Here is a 25049-nt window from a genome sequence, read left to right on the forward strand (position 1 = left end):
GAATAATTTTAAAATATACAAAATAAAAAGGCATATAATTTTACAGGTGTGAGAAATAATCAAAATATGCAAAAAATGAGCTCTCATGAAGGCATATTTAACTTGAATTACCCAAGTTAATGTTGTCATAAAAAGCCCTGATTAACAGATCAACAAACATTCTCCACTTCCACATTGTATGTTGGATTCTTAGTTAACTTTGGTATCCCAGAATCTTTTCATCTATGCTTATGCATTAGGGTATTGCAGTCTGAACAAAGTTCACATACCCATCATTCACACCTTCACAGATCCTTGTTGGCAATTGCCCACCAATTTATTAACATTTAATATTTGACTTTGTCTCCCATCTAACTTGATAGTTTTCTTTGGGTTAGTCTTGCAGCATCACAGCTGAATTTTGTAGCTACCTCTATTCAAGACTGCTATTCCATTTTCAGCCTCTATTGGCAGCGCCATTAATATCAGAACCTCATCCTTCAAGTTCTGAGTTCCAGAATAATTTTCTTAAATTTGTGATACTGATGGCAATGAGAAATGCAGATGCTCGAAATCTTAAATAAAAACAGGAAATGCCAGAAAGTCTCAGTAAATCAGGCAATATCTGTGGAAAGGGAAAGTTAATGTTTCAGATCCGGGACCCTTGGTGGTAGATTTAACAATCAGTCTCTGAAACGTTAACATTATTTTTCCATATATGGCAGCTGGAATATCATGTGTGTGTCTAGTTGTTGCATTAAACAAAGGTGGTTGCACTGTAGAAGGTGCAGAGGAGACTCATCAGGATGTTGCCTGGATGGAATATATCAATTAAGAGGAGACAGTTGGAGAGGCTGGATTGTTGTTTTCCTTGCAGCAGGTATTATATATATGAAAGGTAGAGATAGGGTAAATAGAAAAAAACTATTCCTCGTGGCAGAGGTGTCTTAAGATCAGAGGGTTTAAGTGAGGTGTGCAAGGTTAGAAAGAATCATATGGTTCTGAATGATACTTTGCTTGCAACCCATCTCTTTCCCATAATCTGTTTTGGTATTCTTCAGGTTTACAAAATGAGATGCATTCAAATAATGAACATCTAATGCATCCATTAGGCACGTAAATGGCATAAGACTGAGCTAATGAATGAAATGGGATTAAACGATTTTAGATGAGAGGAAGACGGAGAGGTGATTGAAAAACAACAAAATACTGTAAATTATATCCAGGAAATGTTGTAGATAACCAGGAGGTCAGAGAAACTGTTAACTTTTCTGTTTATTAGGTGAATTGATGCTTAAAAAGAAAGATGTAAAGGATGGAGTTTGCATGTTCTCCCAGTGATTGTGTAAGTTTCTTCTGGTTGTCCCGGTTTTTTTCCACATCTCAAAGACATACAGGTTTGTAGTTTAATTGGCCTCTGTAAATTGCCCCTAGTGTGTAAGGTGTGGATGAGAAAATGGGATACCATAAAATTAGTGTGAATGAGTGATTGATGGTTGGTGTGAGCTCAGTGGACGGAAGGACCGGTTCATGCTGTATCTTTATACTAAACAAATGTAAACTCCAAAGTCTGTGTGCTTATAGATGGTGAGTAAATAGTTTTAACATGGGATAGGATATGAGCAGCAGAGCAGAAATTTGTAGCAGGTGGAAAAAATGGTGCCTCATGCAAGGCTTGATGAATTGCAATACACATAATGTGTATTATTTTAAAATGCAGGATGCTAACCACTTTTCACAACAATTAATTTGATTTCAGCTGTACCTTGGTCAGATCCCAAATATTCTCAACATGAATCCTCAACTAAATGTGAATTGACTGGGAAAAGAGACTTTAAAGGTAGTACAAATTTAATTACTATGATTGTTGATATTGTCAGATATTTAAATACCTGTATTGCCAAATTGTTTAGGAGTTAATTGATATATCTTCAAAAGTACAGTTACCCTGGTGGGATATATGTGTGTTGTTCTGTTATAAGACTATAGAGCACTTGCAAACCATTATTACCATATGGAGGGAGTAGAAAAGATATTTTTGTGTATCTCTTAGCTGGGGAATTACATGTTTGTCTCAGCCTTAATCGGTATCATCTGAATCTTGTACATATTTGGCAGGATAAATAGCCTTCTGTGCTGCACCATTTCAGTGATTATTCCAGTAGTTTATTCCAAGCATAAAATGGATATCTTAAATGTTCTATGCATGTGTTTTGTAAAAATTATGCTTCAAATGGATATTTACCTTCTAAAAAATGTTTTTGAAGACATCAGACATTCTGGAGAAGATTGGCGAGATGAATTGGAACAAACTATTAAACGGTCAAAATTACATGGGGATGATGAAAGAGAAAGAGAAAAATCTAAATATTCTGCTATAGAGAGAGACAAGTGGCAAGAAAGCAAATGTGGTTCGAGAGATGACTACATAAAAAGTGACAAATCCAGGTAATCCATTGTGTGAAAAATGACCTAGGATTCGTAATGTATAAGATAGGCCTTTTTGGCCCATCTCTTCTGTGCCGACTGCAATCTATGTATGCTAATTCATTTGCCTCCATTAGTTCTGTATACTTCTTTGCCATTCCTATCCAAGTATCTACAAATCCCTCCTGAACTTTTCAAATAGTATCTACATCTACCACCATCTCCAGCAGCTCAATCCAGATAACGACCTCGCTCAGTGTGAAAGACGTACCCTTCAGATCTCCTTTCATTTTCTCCCTGTATACTTCCAAGCTCCCCTGCAGTGGGGAAAAACCTATTCCATCGATGCCCCTCATAATTTTATAAACCCGTAGACGGTCACCCTCTCAGTCTCCTACATTCCTGTGAGAACAAACCCAACCTATTAATCTCTCCTTATAACTGTAGCCCCCCCCCCCCCACCCACCATCTTGGTGAATTTATTTTGCTCCCATTTTATTGGTACCACATCCTTGCTGCAGTTGGGCAACAGAACTGTACACAAATATGCTTTATACAGCTGCAACATAACACCACAACTATTTTACCCAAAGAAACAAACTAAAAGCCTCCTTCATTACCTCATCCATCCTTGTCGCCAATTTCAGGAATCTATTAAAATTGAGGTGTTGCCCAAATGTTATTCCGTATGGGTGATGACTGTAAGGGATTTCTTTTTTCCAAATTAAGAAAAGGGATGTTTGAATGATTTCAGGGTAAATGAGGGTATTCCAGAAATACAATGAAATGGTCAAAAGTGGAAGTCATGGATGAATGTTAAGCAGCTGATGAAGTGAGGCTGTGATGGTGTTATGAGATACTATGAGTGTGGAAGTAAATTAACTCATTAATGGTGTGGATATACTATCTGGTGCTCATGCCAGGTTCAACTGTGACTCGAAGATTGTGAGCAGTTGACAGGGTGAGGTATGGAGCTATTGCCTAATGAGCAGATGATAGCTTTGGTCTTCCTGATGGTCGGATAATGCTTTTGCTCAATGAACATCAGACAAGCTGTCTGACAATTTAGAGCAGTTATGGAGTAGTCTAGAGATGAGAGAAAGCACTAGGTTTCATAGCGTACATGTAAAAACCAAAGCCTTGCATGTTAATAGGTTGTTGAACAGTATCATGTAGGATGCAACACAAAATGCTGGAGTAACTCAGCGAGTCAGGCAGCATCTCTGGAGAAAAGGAATAGGTGATGTTTCGGGACCCTTCATCAGACTGGTATTATTTAGGATACTGTTAATCAAACATCGGAGAGGAGGCCAAAGATAGATTATTGTGTGGCACTAGCAGTAGAAGAGTGGTAAGGGGATAAGAAGCCTTTACTGTTGGTTATGTTTAGATAGAAAGATGTGGAACACAGGCAAGAGTGCTCCCAATGAACTGGACTATGGTTTATTAGCATTGCAAAAACCAGGTGTGATTACATTTAAAAAAAATTTGATGAATGCCTTGTTTTCATATCTCCACGATTTAGCTGGCAGATGGTCACTGAGCGGTAGTTTGTACTCCCTTGTTTAAGTACAGAGAGAAAAAAATATATGTAAAATTCTAATGGAAGTAATCATCTAGTTGATTTTTTGGAAAATAGTGTCTATGAGTTCTTTATGCTCTGCTTCAACCCAATATTGATAAATTGAGAACCTGAAAATGAATTTGCTTTTCTTAATAGGAGCTATCGAGACAATGATCACCAAGAACATGATGCTAGTTATTGTGCTCCAAAAAAGGTAAGTTAAACAATGAAGAAACATTCTAGTAATGCTATTATGCATTATCTTCACAAATTCTTGTAACTGGATGTTTCATTGAAAAAAACGTTTGGATTTTAATAAAATAAGTCGTCAAGTTATTTTTATGACAAGCTAATCTGCAGTTGACTCTTTCCATCTTTTAACAATCACAGCGCAGTTTTCTGCCACATATTCTACTTCATGCTTTAGTATTACTGATAATTTAGGAACTGGGAAGTAAACTGCAATAAAGAGAAAAATTACCAATTAAAATATAATGCTTGACATATTCAACATGCTAGGCTGTGCCCAGAGAAAGTGAAATATCATTTCACGTTAATGACCTTTTATCAGCATTAAAAACAATTAGAAATCAGATATGTTTTAAGATGCAAATTAAACCATGTTTGACATTAATTTAGTTCTGTTGAAAGGTCATTGATCTGAAATATTACCTCTGCTTCTCTCTCTAAAGATGCTGCCTGACTTGCTGAGTATTTTCACAATTTCCTATTTAAAATTCAATAATCTGTTTTTTCTTAGTATTTCTGCAGCTTTTTTAAAGTTAAGCTTTGTTCCACTTAGGTGGATATGACACTGGATCTCAAATGAGTTAAATTACCAAAGGGCCTGCTCCATTTGGTGATTTTTTTTCGGCGACTGCCGGCGTCATTGACTGACGTATCATGGTCGCCGAAAGATTTTGAATCTTTCAAAATCCAGTGGCGACAAATAAATGTTGCAACACTTGAGGAGACACCGCGCGTCAAGATGTCGTCACGCCGCTTCACCTCCACATCACGACGCAACTTTTTCGGTGGTCTGATACATCGGACAATAATGTTGACAGTCGGTGAAAAAAATCGCCAAGTGGGACAGGCCCTCAAATTTGTCATGTAGTGTCACCTGATATGACATTCTGAAATCACTATAACTGATTCCTTCGGATTCCCTATCCTTTTCTGTTACGGCCGGCATACTACTGCAGAACTAACCTTGTTAACCCGTTTGCCAGTCAACACATCCCAATGCATTACATTGTATTCCTTGATCAAATTGCTCTTCATCTGCCAACTCCATTTCAGTGTGGACTCTGACTTTGATTCCTCTAGTCGAGTAACTTGTAACAACATTTTGGTAGATTCTTTGTTCTTTTTCTATTTATTTACTCGCTATCCCCATGAAATCTATCTTTTACCTTTTTTTAATGTTCCTATAAAGTAATTCAGTCATTTTCTTGCATCTGACTCCACACACCCCTTATGAGTTTTGTTGATCAAAAACCTGCTGAAAGGTTGTTTTTTTCACACTATAAATCAAAATCAGAAATGAACATGTGACTCGAGACCATCTTTTGATGGATGCGAGCAGCCCAGCTCAGGGCCAAATACATGTCATGGTGGCAGCTGCCAGAATGTGTTGTACTCAGATAAACCTGTTTGTGGCACATCATGGAAGGAGTGATATGCCCAGGTTCATTTTATTTAGATTTCTGTTTTAAGCTGTCCGTATAAGGTCAAAATAATGTTAGGAGAAAAAAAACATGCATCAAAGAAAGTTTGCCAGTACTTGTGTAGTTCTCATTTAGCATCAAATTTGTCCATAACACTGGTCTTTACACCCACAGCAATAAAAAACTTTCTTTGTATTTTGCAGTATGTTCCATTGAGACCTGAAGATATAGCAAAGAAGGACATTTTGGGATTTTTGGTATGTTTAAACTATTTAACTTTTGATTTTCTTGTAAAATAAGTACTGCTTAAAATCCAAACATTTTATCTAGAGTGAATCAAGGAATTTTGTTTCATTTTAGATAAGTGAGAGTAGAAAAATATTCTACACAAATTTCCTCAATCTTGCACGATGTTGCGGGACATTTTTTAATAGCTTTCATGTTCTCTTATTGCATGTCAGGAAGTGTAGGACCCCATGAATCTGTATAATGAAACTCCTTTCACCAACTTTACTGCCCGTTAATGAGAACTATGGTTTTCACTCCGCTGCTCTTAGCTATGGGTGCTGGAAGATTTAGATATTACTGTAGCATTTACATGCTCCTCATTATGAGAAGATTCTGCTAGCACTAAGATCTACCGCATAAACAACATCAACTTACATTTATACCTCCACTCTAATGTAGTAAAACATCCAAGATGATTAACAAGTGCATGATCAAATCAAATTTGCCAACAAAGAAGTAGGTTTTCTGGAGTGACTTAAAAGGAGATAGAGATATTTGATATTGATGACATATCTACATTCTTCCGATAGTTAATTTAAAGAACCTATCCTCATTTGGCTCTGAATGTTGATCAAACAAATTGAAGACTGAAAGGGTTGATGGCAAGAAAGAACTGTTTCACTGGCTGATATATAGAACCTCACATTGTTTTTGATGAGAAATAGTTTGGATGGGTGGGAGAGGGAGGGATTAAGGAACTGAACAGGGCCATATTGGCTGAAAACTAGGAAATTCAAATGCAAAAGCTGCAACACAAAATGTAGCAGGTGAGTTCCTGGCCACGACTAGTTGGAGATGAACAGGACCAAGGAGGAACAGCCTCACCCAAGTTTGTGAGGGTGGAGTCGTCAAAAGTGGTTATTATTTTGATATGGTGACAAGGAAGAGAGATTGAGTAGTTGACCATTTAATAAAATTGTCAAGGTGAAGAATCTTGTTTCATGGACAAGATGACCAGTGGGACCTTGTTCAGATGTAGATTTATAGATTTGTAAATGTACACATTTCATTTTGAGGTCCAATAATATTTGGGAAAGTAGTTTGATAAGTACCAATTTTTGGTTTGGAAATAATCTATCCTATGTTTTCAGGCCAATCTTGAGGTTCTTAATGATACAGATGCCAGATACGTCAAAGGGATCATGTACAAGCTCAGCAACCGACTCCTGCAATTTGGTCAAAGAGCTATGCAGTTGAGGGTAAATATTTAAAAGAAAAGTTTTACTTTGTGTTATCATTATTCTTTTCCAATTTCCATGCATTTCCCTTTTTGAGGCAGTGGCCTAGGTCAAGAAACCATAGGTACACCAAACTCCATGATAGAAAGCAGAGAGTGGCGGTGGTTGTTTTTCAGATTGGAGGCCTGTGACTAATGGTGTGCCTCAGATAGTTGCTTGGCTCATTGGTGTTTCCAGATGACACTAAAATAGGTGGTATTGAAGACAGTTATCAAGAATTACAGCGGGTTTTTCGCTTATATTCCTTACTTTCAATCAGAAGGGTCCCGACCTGAAACATCACAAATCCTTTTTCTCCAGAGTTGCTGCCTGACCCGCTGAGTTACTTCAGCACTTTATGTCTATCTTTGTGATTAGCTGTGCAAGTGGGCTGAGGAATGGCTAATTGAATTGAATTTTGCTAAGTATGAGGTGTTATATTTTGGGAAGTAAAACCAGGGCAGGACTTTCACCGTGCCCCGGAGAGTTTTATGGATTAGAGGGATGTAGAAGTACATAGTTCCCCGAAAGTGGTATCACAGTGGCAGTGACAAAGACCTTCATCAGTCAGGGAATTCAATGTAGTGGTTGCAATGTTATATTGCAGTTTTCTAAGATGTGAGTTCAGACATGGAGTATTGTGTTCAGTTTTGGTTATCCTGCTATAAGAAAGATGCCACCAAGCTGGAAAGAGTACAAGCTGGAAGATTTACTAGGATGTTGTCAGGGCTCGAAAGCCTAAGCGACAGGGAGGGCTATGGCAGGCTAGGACTTTATTCCTAAGAGGCACTGATCCCTGAGGGGATAGGTCTTTTTGCCAGGGTAGAGGAATCAAAAGCTAGAGAGTTTATGGTGAGAGAAAAGATTTAATAGGCACCTGAGGGGCAAATCTTTCTTACACAAAATTATGCACATATAGAATGAGTTGCCAGAGGACGTAATTCAGGCAGGTACAATATCACTGACCTAACAATATATAAATTTATGAGGGGGCATTTATTAGGCAGATAGTCTTCTTCCCCAGTGTCCAAATGTCAAATACTGGAGATCACAGGTTCAAGGTGATAGTTTAAAGCAGATGTGCAAGGCAGGTCTTTTTTACACAGTTGTAAATGCCTGGAATGTGCTTCCAGGAGAGATGGTAGAATAAGACACAATAGCAATATTTAAGAGTTATTTAGTCAGACACATGAACAGCCAGGAAACGGAAGGATACTTACCATATGCAGGCAAATGGGGTTAGTTTGATTGACATTGTGGTCAGACTTTTTGGGTTGAAGGGCCTGTTCTTGTGCTGTACTGTTTTGTGTACCGTGTACCAAGTTGATGAGGAAAATATTCAAGGTTATGCCTAAAGCCGCATTGAAGAAATACAACTCTACTGATTCCATAATAGCTCTGGCCCAAAGTCCAGAAGGAGCATTAAGAATGGTACTGAGAAGCAGCTTGAGTTGTATGGAGAGGCTGGATAAGCTGGGACTCTTCTTTGGAACTTAGGAGCCTGAGAGGGGATCTTATTGGGGTGTACAAGATCATGAGATTTATGGATAAAACTAATCCTCAATCTTTTTCCCAGGGTAGAGGAATTTAAAACTAGAAGGAATAGGCTTAAGATGAGAGGGGAGAGATTTAAGAGGGACCTCAGGAACAATTATTTCTCTCAGAGGGTATGCCAGCTAGCCTGATATGCCAGTTTGATCAGCATGGATGAGGTAGGCCAAAGGGCCTGTTTCCGTGCTGTACAGCACGATCGCTGCATAACCTTGAGTGTACATCAGGAGCACACATAAGCCTCACACAATACTCACCTGACTTTCACTTTAGAACTTAGAAAACCAGATTCAAATCTTATGAATAATCCTTTGACATGTGGAGCAACATTGAGCTGTTCTGTTTGCAGGTCGGGGTGAGTTCCTACCACCACGGGTACCATGTAATCCCGTGTTACCTGCTCCGGGTTCGGATAGTCGGCGACTAAACCATCTCCCCCACCTGGTTTGCCAGGTGAGGAGGGGGGCTGTGGACCCCCAGCAAGACCAAAAATAAGACCTGTCAAAGGGCTGATGAAGTCCTAGTGAGCCAACGGCCACCCACACTTCAGTAGAAGTTGCGATCACTGTCGTACATAGCATTGTAAGGCACCGCGCCCGTTGATGTTTTCAACGATGATGATGTTTGCTGAGCTGTTAGGCCCTATACCTTTTTGATCATATTTTGTATCCCTTCATCCTAATACAAATACAGATTTTTTGGCAAAATCTTATTTATTTGGCTTTCAGCTCTTCATAATCTCTCCCCCCCTCCCCCCCAAATGTAGTCTGGAAGACCACATTGAAAACTCTGAATGCAGAAAGAAATGCAGGTGAATTGTTTCAGATGAAATAACTGGGCCCTTAGATGGTGAGAAGAGATGAAGTCTGTTTCAGTCGTCCATCTGTAATGTACAGATAAAAGAGTACTTTGGGTCTGTTTTCCAACAAGGAGAAGGACAGCGAGATCAATGCAGAGAATGCTAACATGCAAGGGAAATTTGACATTAAGAGAGGTGTAGCGGATCTGGAAGAGCACCAAGGTGGACAAATCCCCAGGACTTGATGGGATTTATGCCAGATTATTGAAAGAGGCAGGAGAGATGATTGTGGGAGCCTTGACAAATATTTTCTCTAGCTACAGGCAATGTCCCGGATAACTGGAGAGTAGCTAATGTTGTTCCTTTATTTAAGAAGGTCAGTAGAGAAAATACAGGGAATTACAGGTGAGCCTCATGTCAGTAATAGGAGAACTATAGGAGAGAATTATTCAGAATAGGATTTATTCGCATTTAAAAGAGATTGGGTTAATTAGGGATGGTCAGTATGGCAGGTCGTGTCTTACTAACTTGATCGAGTTTTTTGAGATGATGAAGGTAGGGCGGTCGCTGTTATCTACTTGGATTTTAGTAAACCATTTGATAAAGGTCCCCATGGTAAAATGATCCTGAAATTAAGATGCATGGGAATAATAGTGACTTGGTCATATGCGTTCAAAACTGGTTTACTGATAGAGGGTTGTGGTAGAAGGACAATATTCATGCTGGAGGTCTGTGACCAATGGAATCCGCAGAGATCTTGTGATATATATTAATGACTTGGACTTAAATGTAGACCGATTCGATAGTAAGTTTGCAGGTATCACCAAGGTTGCTGCGGCCGCAGACTGTGAGGAAGGTTGTCAAATACACAACATGATATGAATCGGCCTCTGAAATGGGCGGAGAAATGACAGGTGGAATTTAATCCGAGCAAGTGTGAGGTGTTGCACTTTCGCAGGTCAAATGCAAGGGGAAAATATATAATTAATTGCATCACCTTTAACACCATTGATGTTCAGAGGTAACTTGTGGTCCAAGTCCATAACTCCTTGAAAGTAGCAACAGAAGTAGAGAAGGCATATGATTTGCTTGCTTCGTAGGTCAGAGGATTTAGAAAAGTAAGGAAGCTGTAATGCTGCTTTATAGGATGAATGTGGAGAGGGTGGAAAAGGGTGCAGACAAGTTTACCCAAATTATGCCTGGATTGGAGAATATTAACTCCAGGGAGAGATTGGATAGACTTGGCTTTTCGCTGACAGTAGTATATACAATTATGAGACATAGATAGTGCAGTCAGAATCTTTTTCTCAGGATGGTAAAATCAAATACTAGACAGCAGCTTTAAGGCCGACAGTGCTGGTAGAAGCAGATACGTTAGTGGTATTTAAAATACTTTTGTATGGGTATCTGGCTATGCAGGAAATGAATGGATATGGGTTATTTGTAGGTGATAAGTGATGGCCAAGGCATTTTGGGCTGAAGGACCTGTTCTTGTGTTTTACTGTCCTATGTAGTATTAGGTCAACTCGTTCTTTTTCCTTTCCTAAATCTTTTGCTCTGCATTTCGCAACTTCCACATTCTTTTGTCTATGTTCCCTCTCTCTATCTGCTCCCGTTCATTAATTAACTAGATAACCTTGTTTATAGCTTATCCCATAGTCTGCCTGATTTAACTATAGGACTCTCCTTGCAGCTTTATAAGCTGTTTTGGTGTTCATTTCACTTCTGATGAAAGGTTTCTGACCTGAAATGTTGACTCTGTTGCTCGTCCCGTAGAAGCAGCTTGACCTGCTTAGTATTTCCATAATTTTCTGTTGAGATTTGAGATTTCTTGCTTCTGCAGTTTTTCCCACTTCTTGATCATGTGAGTATAGCCATGTTATTATTGTTCTGGTTGCTAGTTAGTTTGTATGGGTCGTTTCTATTTACATTTTGTGTGACATATGTACATATTAGAATCCAAAATACATCTGATAAAGAATAGACTTCTTTGTGTTTAGGGTTCTGCTGAGAAATTAAGTGAACAAATGAAAAAGCCCAGTTTGGCAGATCAACATTCCAGATATGAATGTCAAGGGGCAAGAACTTTGGTGAATTACTCAGGTAATTTGAGTTTCAAGTTCATGGAAATTAGTTTACTGAGGGTTTTTAATTGGACTTCGCAGTTAATTATCAATAAATATAATGACGTCCCAAGGATCATGAATGCATTGCTATTAGTATCACAGTCTGTACTAAGCTGAAACGTGCTAATCTCTTTTGACTGGGAAAATCAAGTTGGTACTAGACCCCAAGAAAGGGAGTGCCTTCGTGATGGATTCTTAGAGCAGCTTGTATTGGAGCCTACCAGGGAGAAGGCAATTCTGGATTTAGTGTTATGTAATGAACCGGATTTGATAAAGGAACTTGAGGTTAAGGAGCCATTAGGAGGTAGTGACCATAATATGGTCAGGTTTAATCTACAATTGGAGAGGGAGAAGGGTAGATCGGAGGTGTCAGTGTTACGGTTGAATAAAGAGGACTAGGGAGCCATGAGGGAGGAGCTGGCCAAAGTTGATACCAGGAGACAAGAGACATTTATTGTCACATGCACCAATTGGTACAGTGAAATTTGTGGTCACCATACAGCTATACGAATAAAAAAAAACACAGAACACGATAATCTTTAACATAAACATCCCCACACAGCAGAATCAAAGTTTCCCACTAAAGTGAAGCAGAAGGCCCAACACTCCGATGCTTCAAACGACGATCCAAGTAAGGCATCACCCGCTCCTCGATGTATCCAGCGCTGCGCCACCGCTGAAGCTCTGGTCGGTCACCGGCAGGAAAGGCCGCGCCAATCCAGTTGGTAGGCCGCGAGAGGGGGGCGAGGACGCGACTTGGAGAATAGTCGCATCCTTGCCAGGAAGTGACTGGGAAACGGTTTCCCCCTTACCCTACCCCCCTCCCCCACATAGAAATACTAATGAAATTCTCCAAAACATACTTTTCAAAAAAAAAAAAAAAAAAATCCAGACTGTAGGCAGAGGCTGCCGTCATGCGGTGCCTCTAGTGGCCAAGGAGGGATGACAGTGGAACAACAATGGCAGGTATTTCTAGGAATCATACAGAAGGTGCAGGATCCGTTCATTCCAAAGAGGAAGAAAGATTCCAAGGCGACTGGCTGTCAGGGACAGTATAAAAATAAAAGAGAAGTACAACGTAGCAAAGATGAGCGGGAAGCAAGAGGATTGGGTAATGTTTAACGAGCAACAGAAGATAACTAAAAAGACAATACGGGGAGAAAAGATGAGGTACGAAGGTAAGCTAGCCAAGAATATAAAGGAGGATAGTAAAAGCTTCTTTATGTATGTGAAGAGGAAAATATTTGTTAAGACCAAAGTTGGACCCTTGAAGACAGAAAAAGGTGAATTTATTATGGGGAACAAGGAAATGGCAGATGAGTTGAACAGGTCCGTCTTCACTAATAGGGATGACACAAACAATCTTCCTGATATAGCAGTGGCCAGAGGATCTGCGTGACAGAAGAACTGAAGGAATTCCATATTAGGCAGGAAATGGTGTTGGGTAGACTGATGGGACTGAAGGCTGATAAATCCCCAGGGCCTGATGGTCTGCATCCCAGGGTACTTAAGGAAGTGGCTCTAGAAATTGTGGATGCATTGGTGATAATTTTCCAATGTTCTATAGATTCAGGATCAGTTCCAGTGAATCGGAGGGTAGCTAATGTTATCCCACGTTTTAAGAATGGCGGGAGAGAGAAAACAAGGAATTATAGACCAGTTAGCCTGACATCGGTGGTGGGGAATCAGAATCAGAATCACACTTTATTCGCCAAGTATGTTTTGCAACATACAAGGAATTTTATTGGCCAGTTCAGTGAAACAATTAAAAGCAACAGATCACTCATAAACACATTTTAACATGAACATCCACCACAGTGACTCCGAAGATGCTGGAGTCAATTATAAAAGATGAGATAGCCGAACATTTGAATAGCAGTAACAGGATCGGTCAGAGTCAGCATGGATTTACGAAGGAGAAATCATGCTTGACTAATCTTCTGGAATTTTTTGAGGATGTAACTAGGAAAATGGGCGAGGGAGAGCCAGTGGATGTAGTGTACCTGGACTTTCAGAAAGCATTTGATAAGGTCCCACATAGGAGATTAGTGGGCAAAATTAGGGCACATGGTATTGGGGGTAGAGTGTTGACATGGATAGAAACTTGGTTGGTAGACAGGAAACAAAGAGTAGGGATTAACGGGTCCCTTTCAGAATGACAGGCAGTGACCGCAAGGCTCGGTGCTAGAACCGCAGCTATTTACAATATACTTCAATGATTTGGATGAAGGAATTCAAAGTAACATTAGCAAATTTGCAGATGGCACAAAGCTGGGTGGCAGTGTGAACTGTGAGGAGGATGCTATGAGAATGCAGGGTGACTTGGACAGGTTGGGGGAGTGGGCAGATGAAGTTTAATTTGGATAAATGTGAGGTTATCCACTTTGGTATCAAAAAACAGGAAGGCAGATTACTATCTAAATGGCGTCAAGTTGGGAAAAGGGGAAGTACAATGGGATCTGGGGGTCCTTGTTCATCAGTCAATGAAAGTAAGCATGCAGGTACAGCAGGCAGTGAAGAAAGCAAATGGCATGTTGGCCTTTAAAACAAGAGGAGTCGAGTGTAGGAGCAGAGTTGTACAGGGCCCTAGTGAGACCACGCCTGGAGTATTGTGTGCAGTTTTGGTCCCCTAATTTGAGGAAGGACATTCTTGCTATTGAGGGAGTTCAGCGTAGGCTTACAAGGTTAATTCCCGGGATGGCAGGACTGTCATATGCTGAGAGAATGGAGTGGCTGGGCTTGTACACTCTGGAGTTTAGATGGATGAGGGGATATCTTATTGAAACATATAAGATTGTTAATGGTTTGCACACGCTAGAGGCAGGAAACATGTTCCCGATGTTGGGGGTCCAGAACCAGGGGCCACAGTTTAAGAATAAGGGGTAAGCCATTTAGAACGGAGACGAGGAAACACTTTCGCAGAGAGTTGTGAGTCTGTGGAATTCTCTGCCTCAGGTGGAGGCAAGTTCTCTGGATACTTTCAAGAGAGAGCTAGATAGGGCTCTTAAAGATAGTCTGGGGATATGGAGAGAAGGCAGGAATGGGGTACTGATTGGGGATGATCAGCCATGATCACATTGAATGGCGGTGCTGGCTTGAAGGGCAGAATGGCCTACTCCTGCACCTATTATCATAGACTTCCTTTACATGCTTTGCTTTATTGGAAATAGCCCTATGCTTTAGAATTGAACATGCTATACAGTCGGTGCAGGTCATTTAGCCATCAGCACCATAATTGAATTCCATCTGCACCTGTTATCTCATGGTCTAGCATATCCCTCATTGAATTCAGCCAGGTGATTGTTCATGAACTTCTTAAGGATGACATACCGAAAAACCTGCCTAACGGTGTAATAAATATTGTGTGTCTTATACAGTAAAGTGCAGCATCTATCAGACGGAAGTAAGCAAATTTACATTCTATAGAAAATATCTAAATTATCCTTTGTACTCTAAACCAGTTAATCTTACATTACAGATCAACCTGCAAGACAAAATTCTGCTGCATCAATGTCATTGATACGAAACAATCTTTTGACTCCATCGTTACTGAATTCCATCCGTGGAATGGATGTGAACACAGTTACCAGTACTCTCACACGGTTGGCTGCCAACAACCCTGAATTTGAAGGTAAGCTGCCTTTTAAACTGCATTAATTAAAAATAGAACAGCAATTTTTAAGGTGTATTCATTTACAAGTGCCTTACAATCTATTGTTACGGAGAAAAGTATAATACGGTTCCACAAAGAGCAGTTAAATAAATGACCAGTGGTGCTAATTGAGGAATGAAAGTGCTCTGATGCAAGAATGTTATTTTAAATTGTTCAACCTATGTTTGTCTATCTATATTCTATAATTCAGGATATGATAAAATCACATGCAATAAAAATAGAAAATGCTGGAAAATTCACAATCAATGAATGTAACAGATGAATGATGTTTTGACCAAAGGTATTCAACCTGAAATAAGAACTCTTTCTCTTTCTACATGGGCTGCCTGATCAACGTTTCCAGCATTTTCTAGTTTCTCATTTTTTAAAATTTTCAATGGTTATATGTAATAACTGTATTCTAAGCTTTCTAACAGTAGTAATGATAGGATTTTTAAAATTTGGAATACATTTGTTATTCAGTAGTTAATGATCAGCATAATTAACAACTTGCTGTTTTATTTCTAGGCATCAGGATTTCAACCTTGGTTACAGTATTGATGGAGACCGGTGTTCTCGGCCAAAGGCCAAATTAAGATATTCTACAAGTGTCATTTTACCTGGTGATCCACAAGAAAATATGGAAATGTTGGGAAATATCGATGATTTAATTTAATAAAAATTTAAAACATTGTTCATAAGCCTAGATTAAAGAAAAAAATTGTTAGCTGCATTCCAAGATGTTGAAATGGCAGTTAAAAAGATGTAGAGCAAAATTACCTTAAATATTGTTGGTTTACAACTTTGATGCAAGTCTTTCAATTCTAACTGCAACAAAATTCTTATCACTTTCAGAATTAGCTGAAATCATTATGATTCCAAGGATAGGATAGGATTCAACAACATTTTTTTAATAGAACTGAATAATCCCATGGTTGCTTATATATTTTTTTAAATCCCATTCACTTGATTCGAATGGGGGTAAAATGAACAATCTTTGTTGCTACTGTTTTAAGTAAAATTGGGAAAAGTGGCTGGAAATATTGTTACCAGTTTTCAGAGAGATTTGAGGAGGACTAGACCAGATTGGGCCAGTGTTGTTTGTGCTGAAGCATTTTCTCAAGAGCTTTTCCACTTACATTGATTACCCTTAAGGCATTACTGAGCCAGTGACAAGTGCAGCCACTAAGTCTGAAAGTAAAGCCAAATTACCTTTTTGTGTCTGAAAACAGTTTTCAAAGCTCATTTTAATTTTTGACAGCATTTACCTTTAATAAATAATGCCCTTGTTTTTCAAATGTCACAAAAAATGACTTTCAAAACGTGGTTTATTTGTTCTGATGGTGTATTTTTACTTTGCTAATGAGTATAATAAATGACATGACTATTTCCTGTAAAGTCTATTTTCCTTTTTCTTATTGTTGAGGGTGGGAAGAGTAAGGAATGGAATATAGAAATATTTGTAGAATGAACACAAAATACATTATTGCAGGGATGCCAAGCCGGGGTGGAAGATTGCAACCTTCACATGGACCACCCTAATGCAATCAACCCAACATGCACAAACAAATAGATGTAGTGTTATCGTGCCTACAACTTTAGGCTGTGCACGCCATACACAAGAAGAAGAGAGCCAAACCATGCAATAACAAAATGCAGAGGCAGAGAATCTCAACTTGGTTTTTTTTCAGTCAGTGTCTGAGATGAATAAAGAGCAACGACAAGAGTAGTTTGAAGAAAAGGTTCATGACAGAAAGAGTGGATTTTATTCCTTGATTATGCCAGAATGCAATGTCAAATCAGAAGATAAAGCACGGCATGGTTAAAACAGAAATGGTAAATGTAAATAAACTGAGACCAATTGAATAGTGAAGCCGCGCGGCACACTGCAAAGGGGTGTTTGGTCAGAGGATCAATAAGATGAATGAGTAACAATTTATAAACAAATTAAGTAGTTGTAGAGAATGAAGAATGGTTCGTCTCCAGTTTAAATTATTTGGATATGCCTGGTAATTTTCATCATTAGAATTATTTTGTCCAAATGCATAATCTTCAGCATTAATTTCACAAAATCAAGTTTATGAAATCGCTGAAAGAAAATGTGCACACAAATTGTGTGTCATGCTTTCAGTGACGGGGTGAATAATATAATGATTCTTGGTAGAAAGTAAACCAGGTGCCTTTGCTGGATCCAAAGTTCCATTATAAATCACTGCTAACCATAATTTGATAAACAAATACATTTACAAACAGTTCACAATAAGCAAATTAATGTTAAATGTTACTAGACCAAGGGCAGACCCGCTGGGTCTGTTCCCCCCAACGTGCGGTTGGGGGGGGGGGGTGGGGTGCTGCGGCTTCACACGCACACTAACCACCCCCCACACACACCGGGCGAGGGGAGGGAGGAGAGACCATTGGGTCCCATTCCCTCAACGTGCAGTTGCGGGGGGGTGGGGGGCGCTGCGGCTTCACACTAACCACCTGCCATACACACAGGGTGGGAGAGGAGGAGAGGGAGAAAGGAAGAGAGGAGGAGGAGAGAAGGGGACAGAGTAGAGGGGAGAGAGGAGGTGGGGAGAGGTAGTGGGAGGGAAAGAGGGGGGGGGAGAGGGGTAGAGGTGAGGGGAGAGGGGGTTGGAGGAGGGGAGAGGGGGATGGAGGAGGGGAGAGAGGAAGGGTGGAGATGGGGGATTGGGGAAGAGGTGGGGGAGGGGATGTGAGTGGTGGGGGGGGGGGGTGGAGAGGGGATGGGGAGAGAGGGAAGGGAGTGGGGAGGGTGAGACGGGTAGGGGAAGGGGGGTGGTAGAGGGGGGAGGAAGGGCAGGGGAGAGGGTAGAGAGGGGGGGGGTAGAGGGGAGGGGAAGAGGAGAGGGGGAGGGGAGAGAGAGAGGGGGAGAGAGAGGAGGGGGAGAGAGAGGAGGGGGGAGAGAGAAGGGGGGAGAGAGAAGGGGGAGAGAGAGAAGGGGAGAGAGAGAAGGGGGAGGAGCGAGAGAGAAGGAGAGGGTGGGGGAAAGGCAGGGGGTCTGCGGGAGGGAGGGGTAGAGAGAGATTAGAGGGGAGAGAGATAGATGAGGGAGAGAGAGTCGAGGGGGGAGGGAGTGGAGAGAGAGATTTGAGGGAAGAGAGAGATAGATGAGGGAGAGAGAGTAGAGGGGGGAGGGAGGAGAGAAGGGGGAGTGGGGGAAAGGGAGGGGGGTGGGGGAAGAGAGGGGAGAGGTGCAGAGAGATTGGATGGGGAAAGAGAGGAGGGGAGAGAGGAGGGGTGAGAGAGAAGGGAGAAAGACATGGAGGTGGAAGGGAGGGACGGATGGGGAGAGAGTAGATGGGAGAGGGGGAGAGTTAGAGGGGGAGAGTTGGAGGGTGGAGAGAAGAGGAGAGGGAGAGGTGGAGGGGTGAGGTGGGGAGAGAAGAGGGGGAGAGGTGGAGAATAGGAGGTGGAGGGGGGTAGAGGGAGAAAGGTGGGAGGAGAGGGTGGGGGGGAGAGTGGAGGGGGAGAGAGGAAAGGGGAGAGTGGAGGGGGAGGGGGGAAGGCATAGGGAGGGAGGGGAAGAGAGAGAATAGAGGGGAGGGAGAGCATACAGGGGAGAGGGGGAGGAGAGAGAGGAGGGTGTGAGGGGGTTGGAGATGGGAGGTAGAGAGAAGAGGGTGGAGTTGGAGGGGGGAGAGAAGAGGAGGGGAGAGGTGGAGGGGAGAGAGATGAGGAGGGGGAGAGGTGGAGGGGGGTGAAAACAGGAGGGGATGTAGGAGAGGATAGGAGGGGTCGAGGTGGAGGAGTGGATGGGGTGTAGAGGGAAGGGGTTAAAGGGCCTTTTCACGGGGCGAGTTGACGCAAGATGTCACCAGAGTGAAGAGGTCGTGGTCCAGCACGAGTCTCGCACGATATAACGGCAGTAGATAAAGAGTTCCCACGGTACTCGGCATTTATGTTATTCGTGCGAGTGACTTGGCCGTTTCCCGAGCTGTCGCGTTAAATCTTGAATGAACATCGTGAACTACACGTGACACAAATGATGTAACTTTTTTTTTCACACTATATATATCCTCCCTTGGTTGAATCGGCTCATTTGGAGACATGCCTTTACGAAATAATTTCGAGTACAGGATGTTGGTTTTTTTCATTGACGCGCTGCATGCAGCTGCCCACTATGTGCATCGAAAACGCTTGCTTGAAGGCAGAAGGGAGAGATTAATTAAAAAGAGAATTAAGAGGAAGTCTCACTGGGTGAAGCCCATCTTTCAACGGAGAGCTCAATTTGGACAATATGAGCAACTGCTTAATGTGCTGTGCGAAGAGGATACAAGTGCATTCAAAAACTTTGTCAGAATTTTACCCGAGCTCTTTAATGAGTTAAAGAATAATTTGGGACCTCTGCTGAAGAAGACTGACACTGTAATGAGAAAAGCACTGGAACCAGGGTTGCGCATAGCAATCACCCTCCGCTACTTGGCCTCAGGCGATTCTTATACTGCGACTTTTTTACTTTGCAGCTGCAGGGCAGACAGACAGACTTATAAGAGAAGTTTAAGTTAACTGCAAACACAGCACTTTTACATCAATAGCAATGTATGTTTTTAAATCTTGGATAACATTAAATGGTTCTCCTCTTGATGAACTTATATATCGTTATATAAACTCACATGAGCACTCGGGAAACTCGGCAGCCTTCGTCTCCAGCAGGTTCCTTTTTCTCTCCCTGTTTCTATAATCCTCTCTGGATTTATCGTACAGAATCTCGTTAAATTGGAACCATTCTACAAGTTCCCCCTCTTGTTCCCTGGTGAAGTTATATGACTTTACCTTCTGCCATCTTCCCTTTACGTCTGTAGAGGCTATTCCTACAACGGCTACTGGGGAGGCAATCTGAATTGCACCTTGCTCACCCTCTCCCTGCTCCAAGGAGCCCACAGGCAATGTTATCTGTGGCATCTCCTGTTGCCTCTCCACCTGTCTCTCTTGCTGCGTCTCCTCCTCATTCTCCTGCATGGCAAAAACATCTCTGACCCGCTTTACCCCCTTCCTTTGAGATTTTCTGGGAGCCATCTCTGCAAGTGTTCCTGTTAAAAAGATTATCCAACAATGACAATTAGGTGGGACGTCCTCGAAGGACACATGTTCCCATGTGTCCTTTTGAGACCACCTTTTTTAGTCACCCTCTGTCCAGCTTCCGGGTTTACCGTTCGCAGGAGTTCCCACGCGCTATATCTCTAAAATCTGAAGTTATGTAATGTCTAAAGGAACTGCAGACGCTGGTTAATGCTGGTTAATATGCACAGAAGGACACAAAATGTTGGTGTAACTCAGCAGGTAAGTCAGATCTGGGAAGAAAAGCATAAAAAGCTGGAGTAAGTCAGCGGGTCAGGCATCATCTCTGGAGAAAAAGAATAGGTGACGATTCGAATCGGAGCCCTTCTTCAGACATCCTAATCGGAATTGAGTCTGAAGATGTGTCTCGTCCCGAAACATCAGCTTTTTTTCTCCAGAGATGCTGCTTGACTCGCTGAGTTACTCCAGCTTTTTGTGTCTGTCTTCGGTTTAAACCAGCATGTGCAGTTCACTCCTTACACGGGTCTCTGCACAACATTGATTGGTAGCGTTCCGGACCCCTGGACCCGAGGACTCCGACCTGTATCTCTCAAAGAAGTACATGTGAAAAATATCTCACGGACCATAAAAATGCGTAACCTTTCAGTAAAGTCCCTTTTAAAGATTATAGTTATTTTCTTGAATCTCATTAACATAACTCATGAATAAGTTGATGTCCATATGCGGATGTAAATCTTTATTTTTATTTATTTTTTAAATTCAATCCCACTGAAGATAATTTTTAATCACCTTCTGTCCCCTCTGTCCAGCTTCCGGGTTCACCGTTCGCAGGAGTTCCCACGGTACCCGCAAGAGTTATTACGGATATCGCACTGGCCACTACGTTCATATAATGTTGCAATACTCAACCACAAGTGTACAAGTCACTCTTGGAGAAATTCAAATTTTCTTGAATTTTCTCCCGAGTGACCAAGTTACACGATGACCTGCCGTTAGCGCTACGGTGGTCCACGAATGCCGTACTGTTATCGCACGAGGTTCCCACGATGTTGAACTCTGGTTAACTCTTGCGTCAAGTCGCCCCGTGTAAAAGCCGCATTAGAGAGGGAGGGGGTAGATAGGGAGAGTGGTTGGACAACTTGCTCTATTTGATTGTGCACGCCAGGTTGATTGCATTCGTGGGATCACGTGAAGGTTCCAATCACCCGCAACTGTCCCAATGAGATCCATTGTGATTAGACATCTGTGAGATGGCTCTGAGTCATGCAGCTGCTTGATTTTAGTGGGCTCACGTGAAGGTTCCAATCTCCCAGCCCTGTCCCATTGTGACGTAATATCATAGGTAAATGAGATCCATTGTGATTGGACATCTGTGAGATGGCCTTGTGACATGCAACAGTTTGATTTTAGTTGTTTTTTTTGTTGTTTTTTACTAAAAAAGCAGGGAAATTAATAACCAAATGCTCTAATTTTCAAAACTAAATGTGGAGTAGGAAAAACTCTACAGGAATATGTAAATATTTCTCCTATGGCAAAGGGTGGAGGAGTAAATTCACAAACAGCTTAAATGAATTTTCGCGAAATAGAACCCGTTACAAACAAACCAACGAACGAGTTTTAATAGCTACTAGACCAAGTGCAGACCCGTTGGGTCTGTTCCCGCAAAGCACGGTTGCAAGGGTAGGGGGCGGCCTGACATCATCGGGCAACGCCACGCGCTAGGCGTACGCTGTCAAGAGGCTGCGTACGACGTCGAGACGCTGCGTACGCCCTCAATGCGCCTGCGGGCCGACAGGCCGTTGACACGCGGGATTTTCGGACAATGCAAGCCTGCGAGCCGCCAGCGAGGACGGCAAAAAGCAGCGGGGAAGAGCCGATCTTTGGCTTCGGCCAGCGTGAAAATATGACATACACACATACATACACACACAGAGTTTTAATAGTATATAGATAAGATTGCACAAAATCAGAAGCAGTGGTTACCTATTCAAAATCAACATAAGTAGCAAATCAATAAAAACATTTCAAAAGCCATTTAATCACAACTGTAATATTGAGGCATTATAATAAAAGGCTAAATACTTAAACGAGATTTTCTTTAAAATAGCACTTTTCAAAGTGTACCGAACAATGCAACATTACATGAATTCCAATCAGCTTTTGATCTAATTAGGTCTGGTGTAACATTAGGATGCGTTTACATTAGCTGATCAATTACTGTAGACTTAAAATAGGATCTTATTGCAACTGAAGAAGGGTTTTGACCCGAAACGTTATTTATTTCCTTCGCCCCACAGATGCTGCTGCACCCGCTGAGTTTCTCCAGCACTTTTGTCTACCATCTTATTGCAACAAATGTCTACAAATTTGGATAACTCTCCATAACCATAGAATTATTACTGCACAAATTTCAATAATGCAAAATTTAGAATAGTGGCAATACCACAGTAATTTTTACCAGAGTTCTGACCTTGAAGGTTTGGTTTACAGAAGAGTAAAACGTTCTAAACGTGAAATTTATCTACTCTAAATATTAGACCATTAACCACTTCTAATCAAATAGATGTTCCTTTGACCAAATGAACAATAAACTAAGATACAACATACACAGTTATTCAAAGCTTTGTGGTACAGTATTTGCATACATATCAAATAATGTGATTGGCTGAAAAAATATTAAGATTTGCAATAAAACCTGATATTTAATCAATTTTAATAAATCTTCACCCAAAAATATGAAAGCAATCAAGGTTTTTTTTCTAACAATCTTTTCTTACTTTAGTAATGTACAGCAAATGAGAATTTCAGTGGTTAACTACAACAGAAGAGCAGCCTGAAGAAAAAGTAATGGCTTGCAACTAGCAGAACTCGACCGTTATTACAGTTGTTAATATTCTCTAGAATACACCAACTTTGGGTAATCATCGAAGGTCCTCAATCCTGAGCATGTGTCAGCATACCAGCCTCCACCAGCACATCAACCAAGGAGGAGACCTTCAAACCTAAAAACAAAACCAAGCAAAATAGAAGTTAAATGTGTGAATTTCTCAAAAATAAATGGAAAGCATTTAAATCAAATTCACCCATAATAAAAATGCAAAGACGGTCCTTGTTCTGGTAAACCAAATGCAAAAATTATAGGTGCCAGTGGACAGCATGACGGCAAAGAGGAGTATGGGTAGCGCAGCAGTAGAGTTGCTGCCTTACAGCACCAGACCAGAGTTCGATCCTGACTACGGGTACTGCCTGTACGGAGTTTGTACATTCTCCGAGATCTTCGGTTTCCTCCCACACTTCAAAGACGTACAGATTCTCACGAAGGGAACAAAGACTTGCATCACAGCAGGAGATCGCAAAGTTGGTAGGGGTGAGGCAAGCTTGTCACCAGCATTGTCAAGCAAGAATCCACAACTGGATTTTCCTGCTCACGATGGGCAGGTGCAGCCGCAAAAGGAAGACGACTCCAAGAAATGAGGCCTTGCAGATTTGGGAAAATAAGAAGGATCCGAGAAAGCCAAGTGATGCCCTGAAGAAAGATTTGAAGGCAGTGGGAGTCTCAACAAGCTAAAGCACTGTGCGCTAATTGAAGCCAATCATATAGCCAGAAGACCCGTGAAAAAAGTATTTCTAGGTGCAGCGATGAAGAAGAAACAAAACCAGTGGCCTTAAAATGTAAAGATTGGATATATGATGCCTGGAGAATGTTATTCATGATGAAAGTCATTTTCTGGTTCAGGGCCAACGTAGCCAACATGTTTGGAGATCAGTCGGTGAGAAAATCCACATTAACCAATTTGTCAAGCATCCTGAAAAGACGATGTTCTGCGGTTGTTTAAGTTACCATGGTGTTGGTCCAATGCACCCAGTTGATGGAGTGATGAGATCGCCGCAATATATTAATGGATTGCATAGAGTGGTACAGTGGTGCAGCTGGTAGAGCCGCTGCATCACAGCACCAGAGATCTGGGTTCCCTCCTGACCTCAGATGCTGTCTGTGTTTGAATGTTCCTCCTGTGACAGTGCATGTTTCCTCCACGTGCTCTGGTTTCCTCCCACATCCTATAGACATGCAGGATTGTAGATTAACTGGCCTCCGTAGATTGCCCCTAGTGTGTAGGGAGTAGATGAGAAAGTGCGAATGGGCGATCAATGGCCAGCGTGGACACAGTGGGCCAAACGCCCTGTTTCCATGCTGAATCTCTAAACGAAAGAAGATTGACGCCGGGGAGAGACGGAAAGGAAAGTCAAGGACCGTACGATGAAACAGAAGCTCGTCAAGGCCATAATTCAGCTGTGGTAAAGAGATGAAAAAATCCTCAAAATCTGGACAATTTCATGACAAATCGTGTCAATGGCTTGATAAAGAACCGTGGTAGACATATAATCTACTAAATACATAATGGTGTGATGGTAATGAATAAAAGGCAGCCCTGCAACTTTGATATCCGAGTGTAAGTTTGATTCAAATTATTTTCATACATCCTTAACCCAGTATTAAACATCAGAACAGAAAAGTTAAAATCCTATTGCAGTTATTATCTAGCAGCAATGATACCACATTAAACCTTTGTTTTAACACTCTTTTATAATGGATTTTAGTTATAGCAGACAACCACCCAAGGCTAGCACCGTCTCCCCAGCTGCTTAGAACCCTGGCTTCCGACTCCATTCCTGACTCGCTAGGTGCACAGGCGAGCCCTTCACCCACTGCAGTTGACGTGGCCGTTGT

General features: G+C 41.4%; 2 protein-coding genes across 4 annotated transcripts in view; one reads left to right on the forward strand and one right to left on the reverse strand.

Moving 5' to 3' along the window:
- The window catches only part of LOC116987104, a 107566-nt gene extending 90895 nt beyond the window's left edge, over positions 1-16671 (forward strand). For all 3 annotated transcript variants that reach the window (XM_033043002.1, XM_033043003.1, XM_033043005.1), the window contains exons 23-30: positions 1739-1819; positions 2247-2427; positions 4127-4184; positions 5844-5897; positions 7020-7127; positions 11496-11598; positions 15100-15252; positions 15802-16671. In XM_033043002.1, the coding sequence (XP_032898893.1) occupies positions 1739-1819; positions 2247-2427; positions 4127-4184; positions 5844-5897; positions 7020-7127; positions 11496-11598; positions 15100-15252; positions 15802-15869 (806 nt within the window). In that variant the 3' untranslated portion in view covers positions 15870-16671. The remainder of the gene's footprint in view (positions 1-1738; positions 1820-2246; positions 2428-4126; positions 4185-5843; positions 5898-7019; positions 7128-11495; positions 11599-15099; positions 15253-15801) is intronic.
- A 5566-nt stretch (positions 16672-22237) lies between these two features.
- The window catches only part of LOC116987136, a 73200-nt gene continuing 70388 nt past the window's right edge, over positions 22238-25049 (reverse strand). Inside the window, exon 17 of the mRNA XM_033043016.1 lies at positions 22238-23322. Within this exon, the coding sequence (XP_032898907.1) occupies positions 23255-23322 (68 nt within the window). The 3' untranslated portion in view covers positions 22238-23254. The remainder of the gene's footprint in view (positions 23323-25049) is intronic.

This window comes from Amblyraja radiata, chromosome 2, assembly GCF_010909765.2.
Source record: "Amblyraja radiata isolate CabotCenter1 chromosome 2, sAmbRad1.1.pri, whole genome shotgun sequence".
NCBI lineage: Eukaryota > Metazoa > Chordata > Chondrichthyes > Rajiformes > Rajidae > Amblyraja > Amblyraja radiata.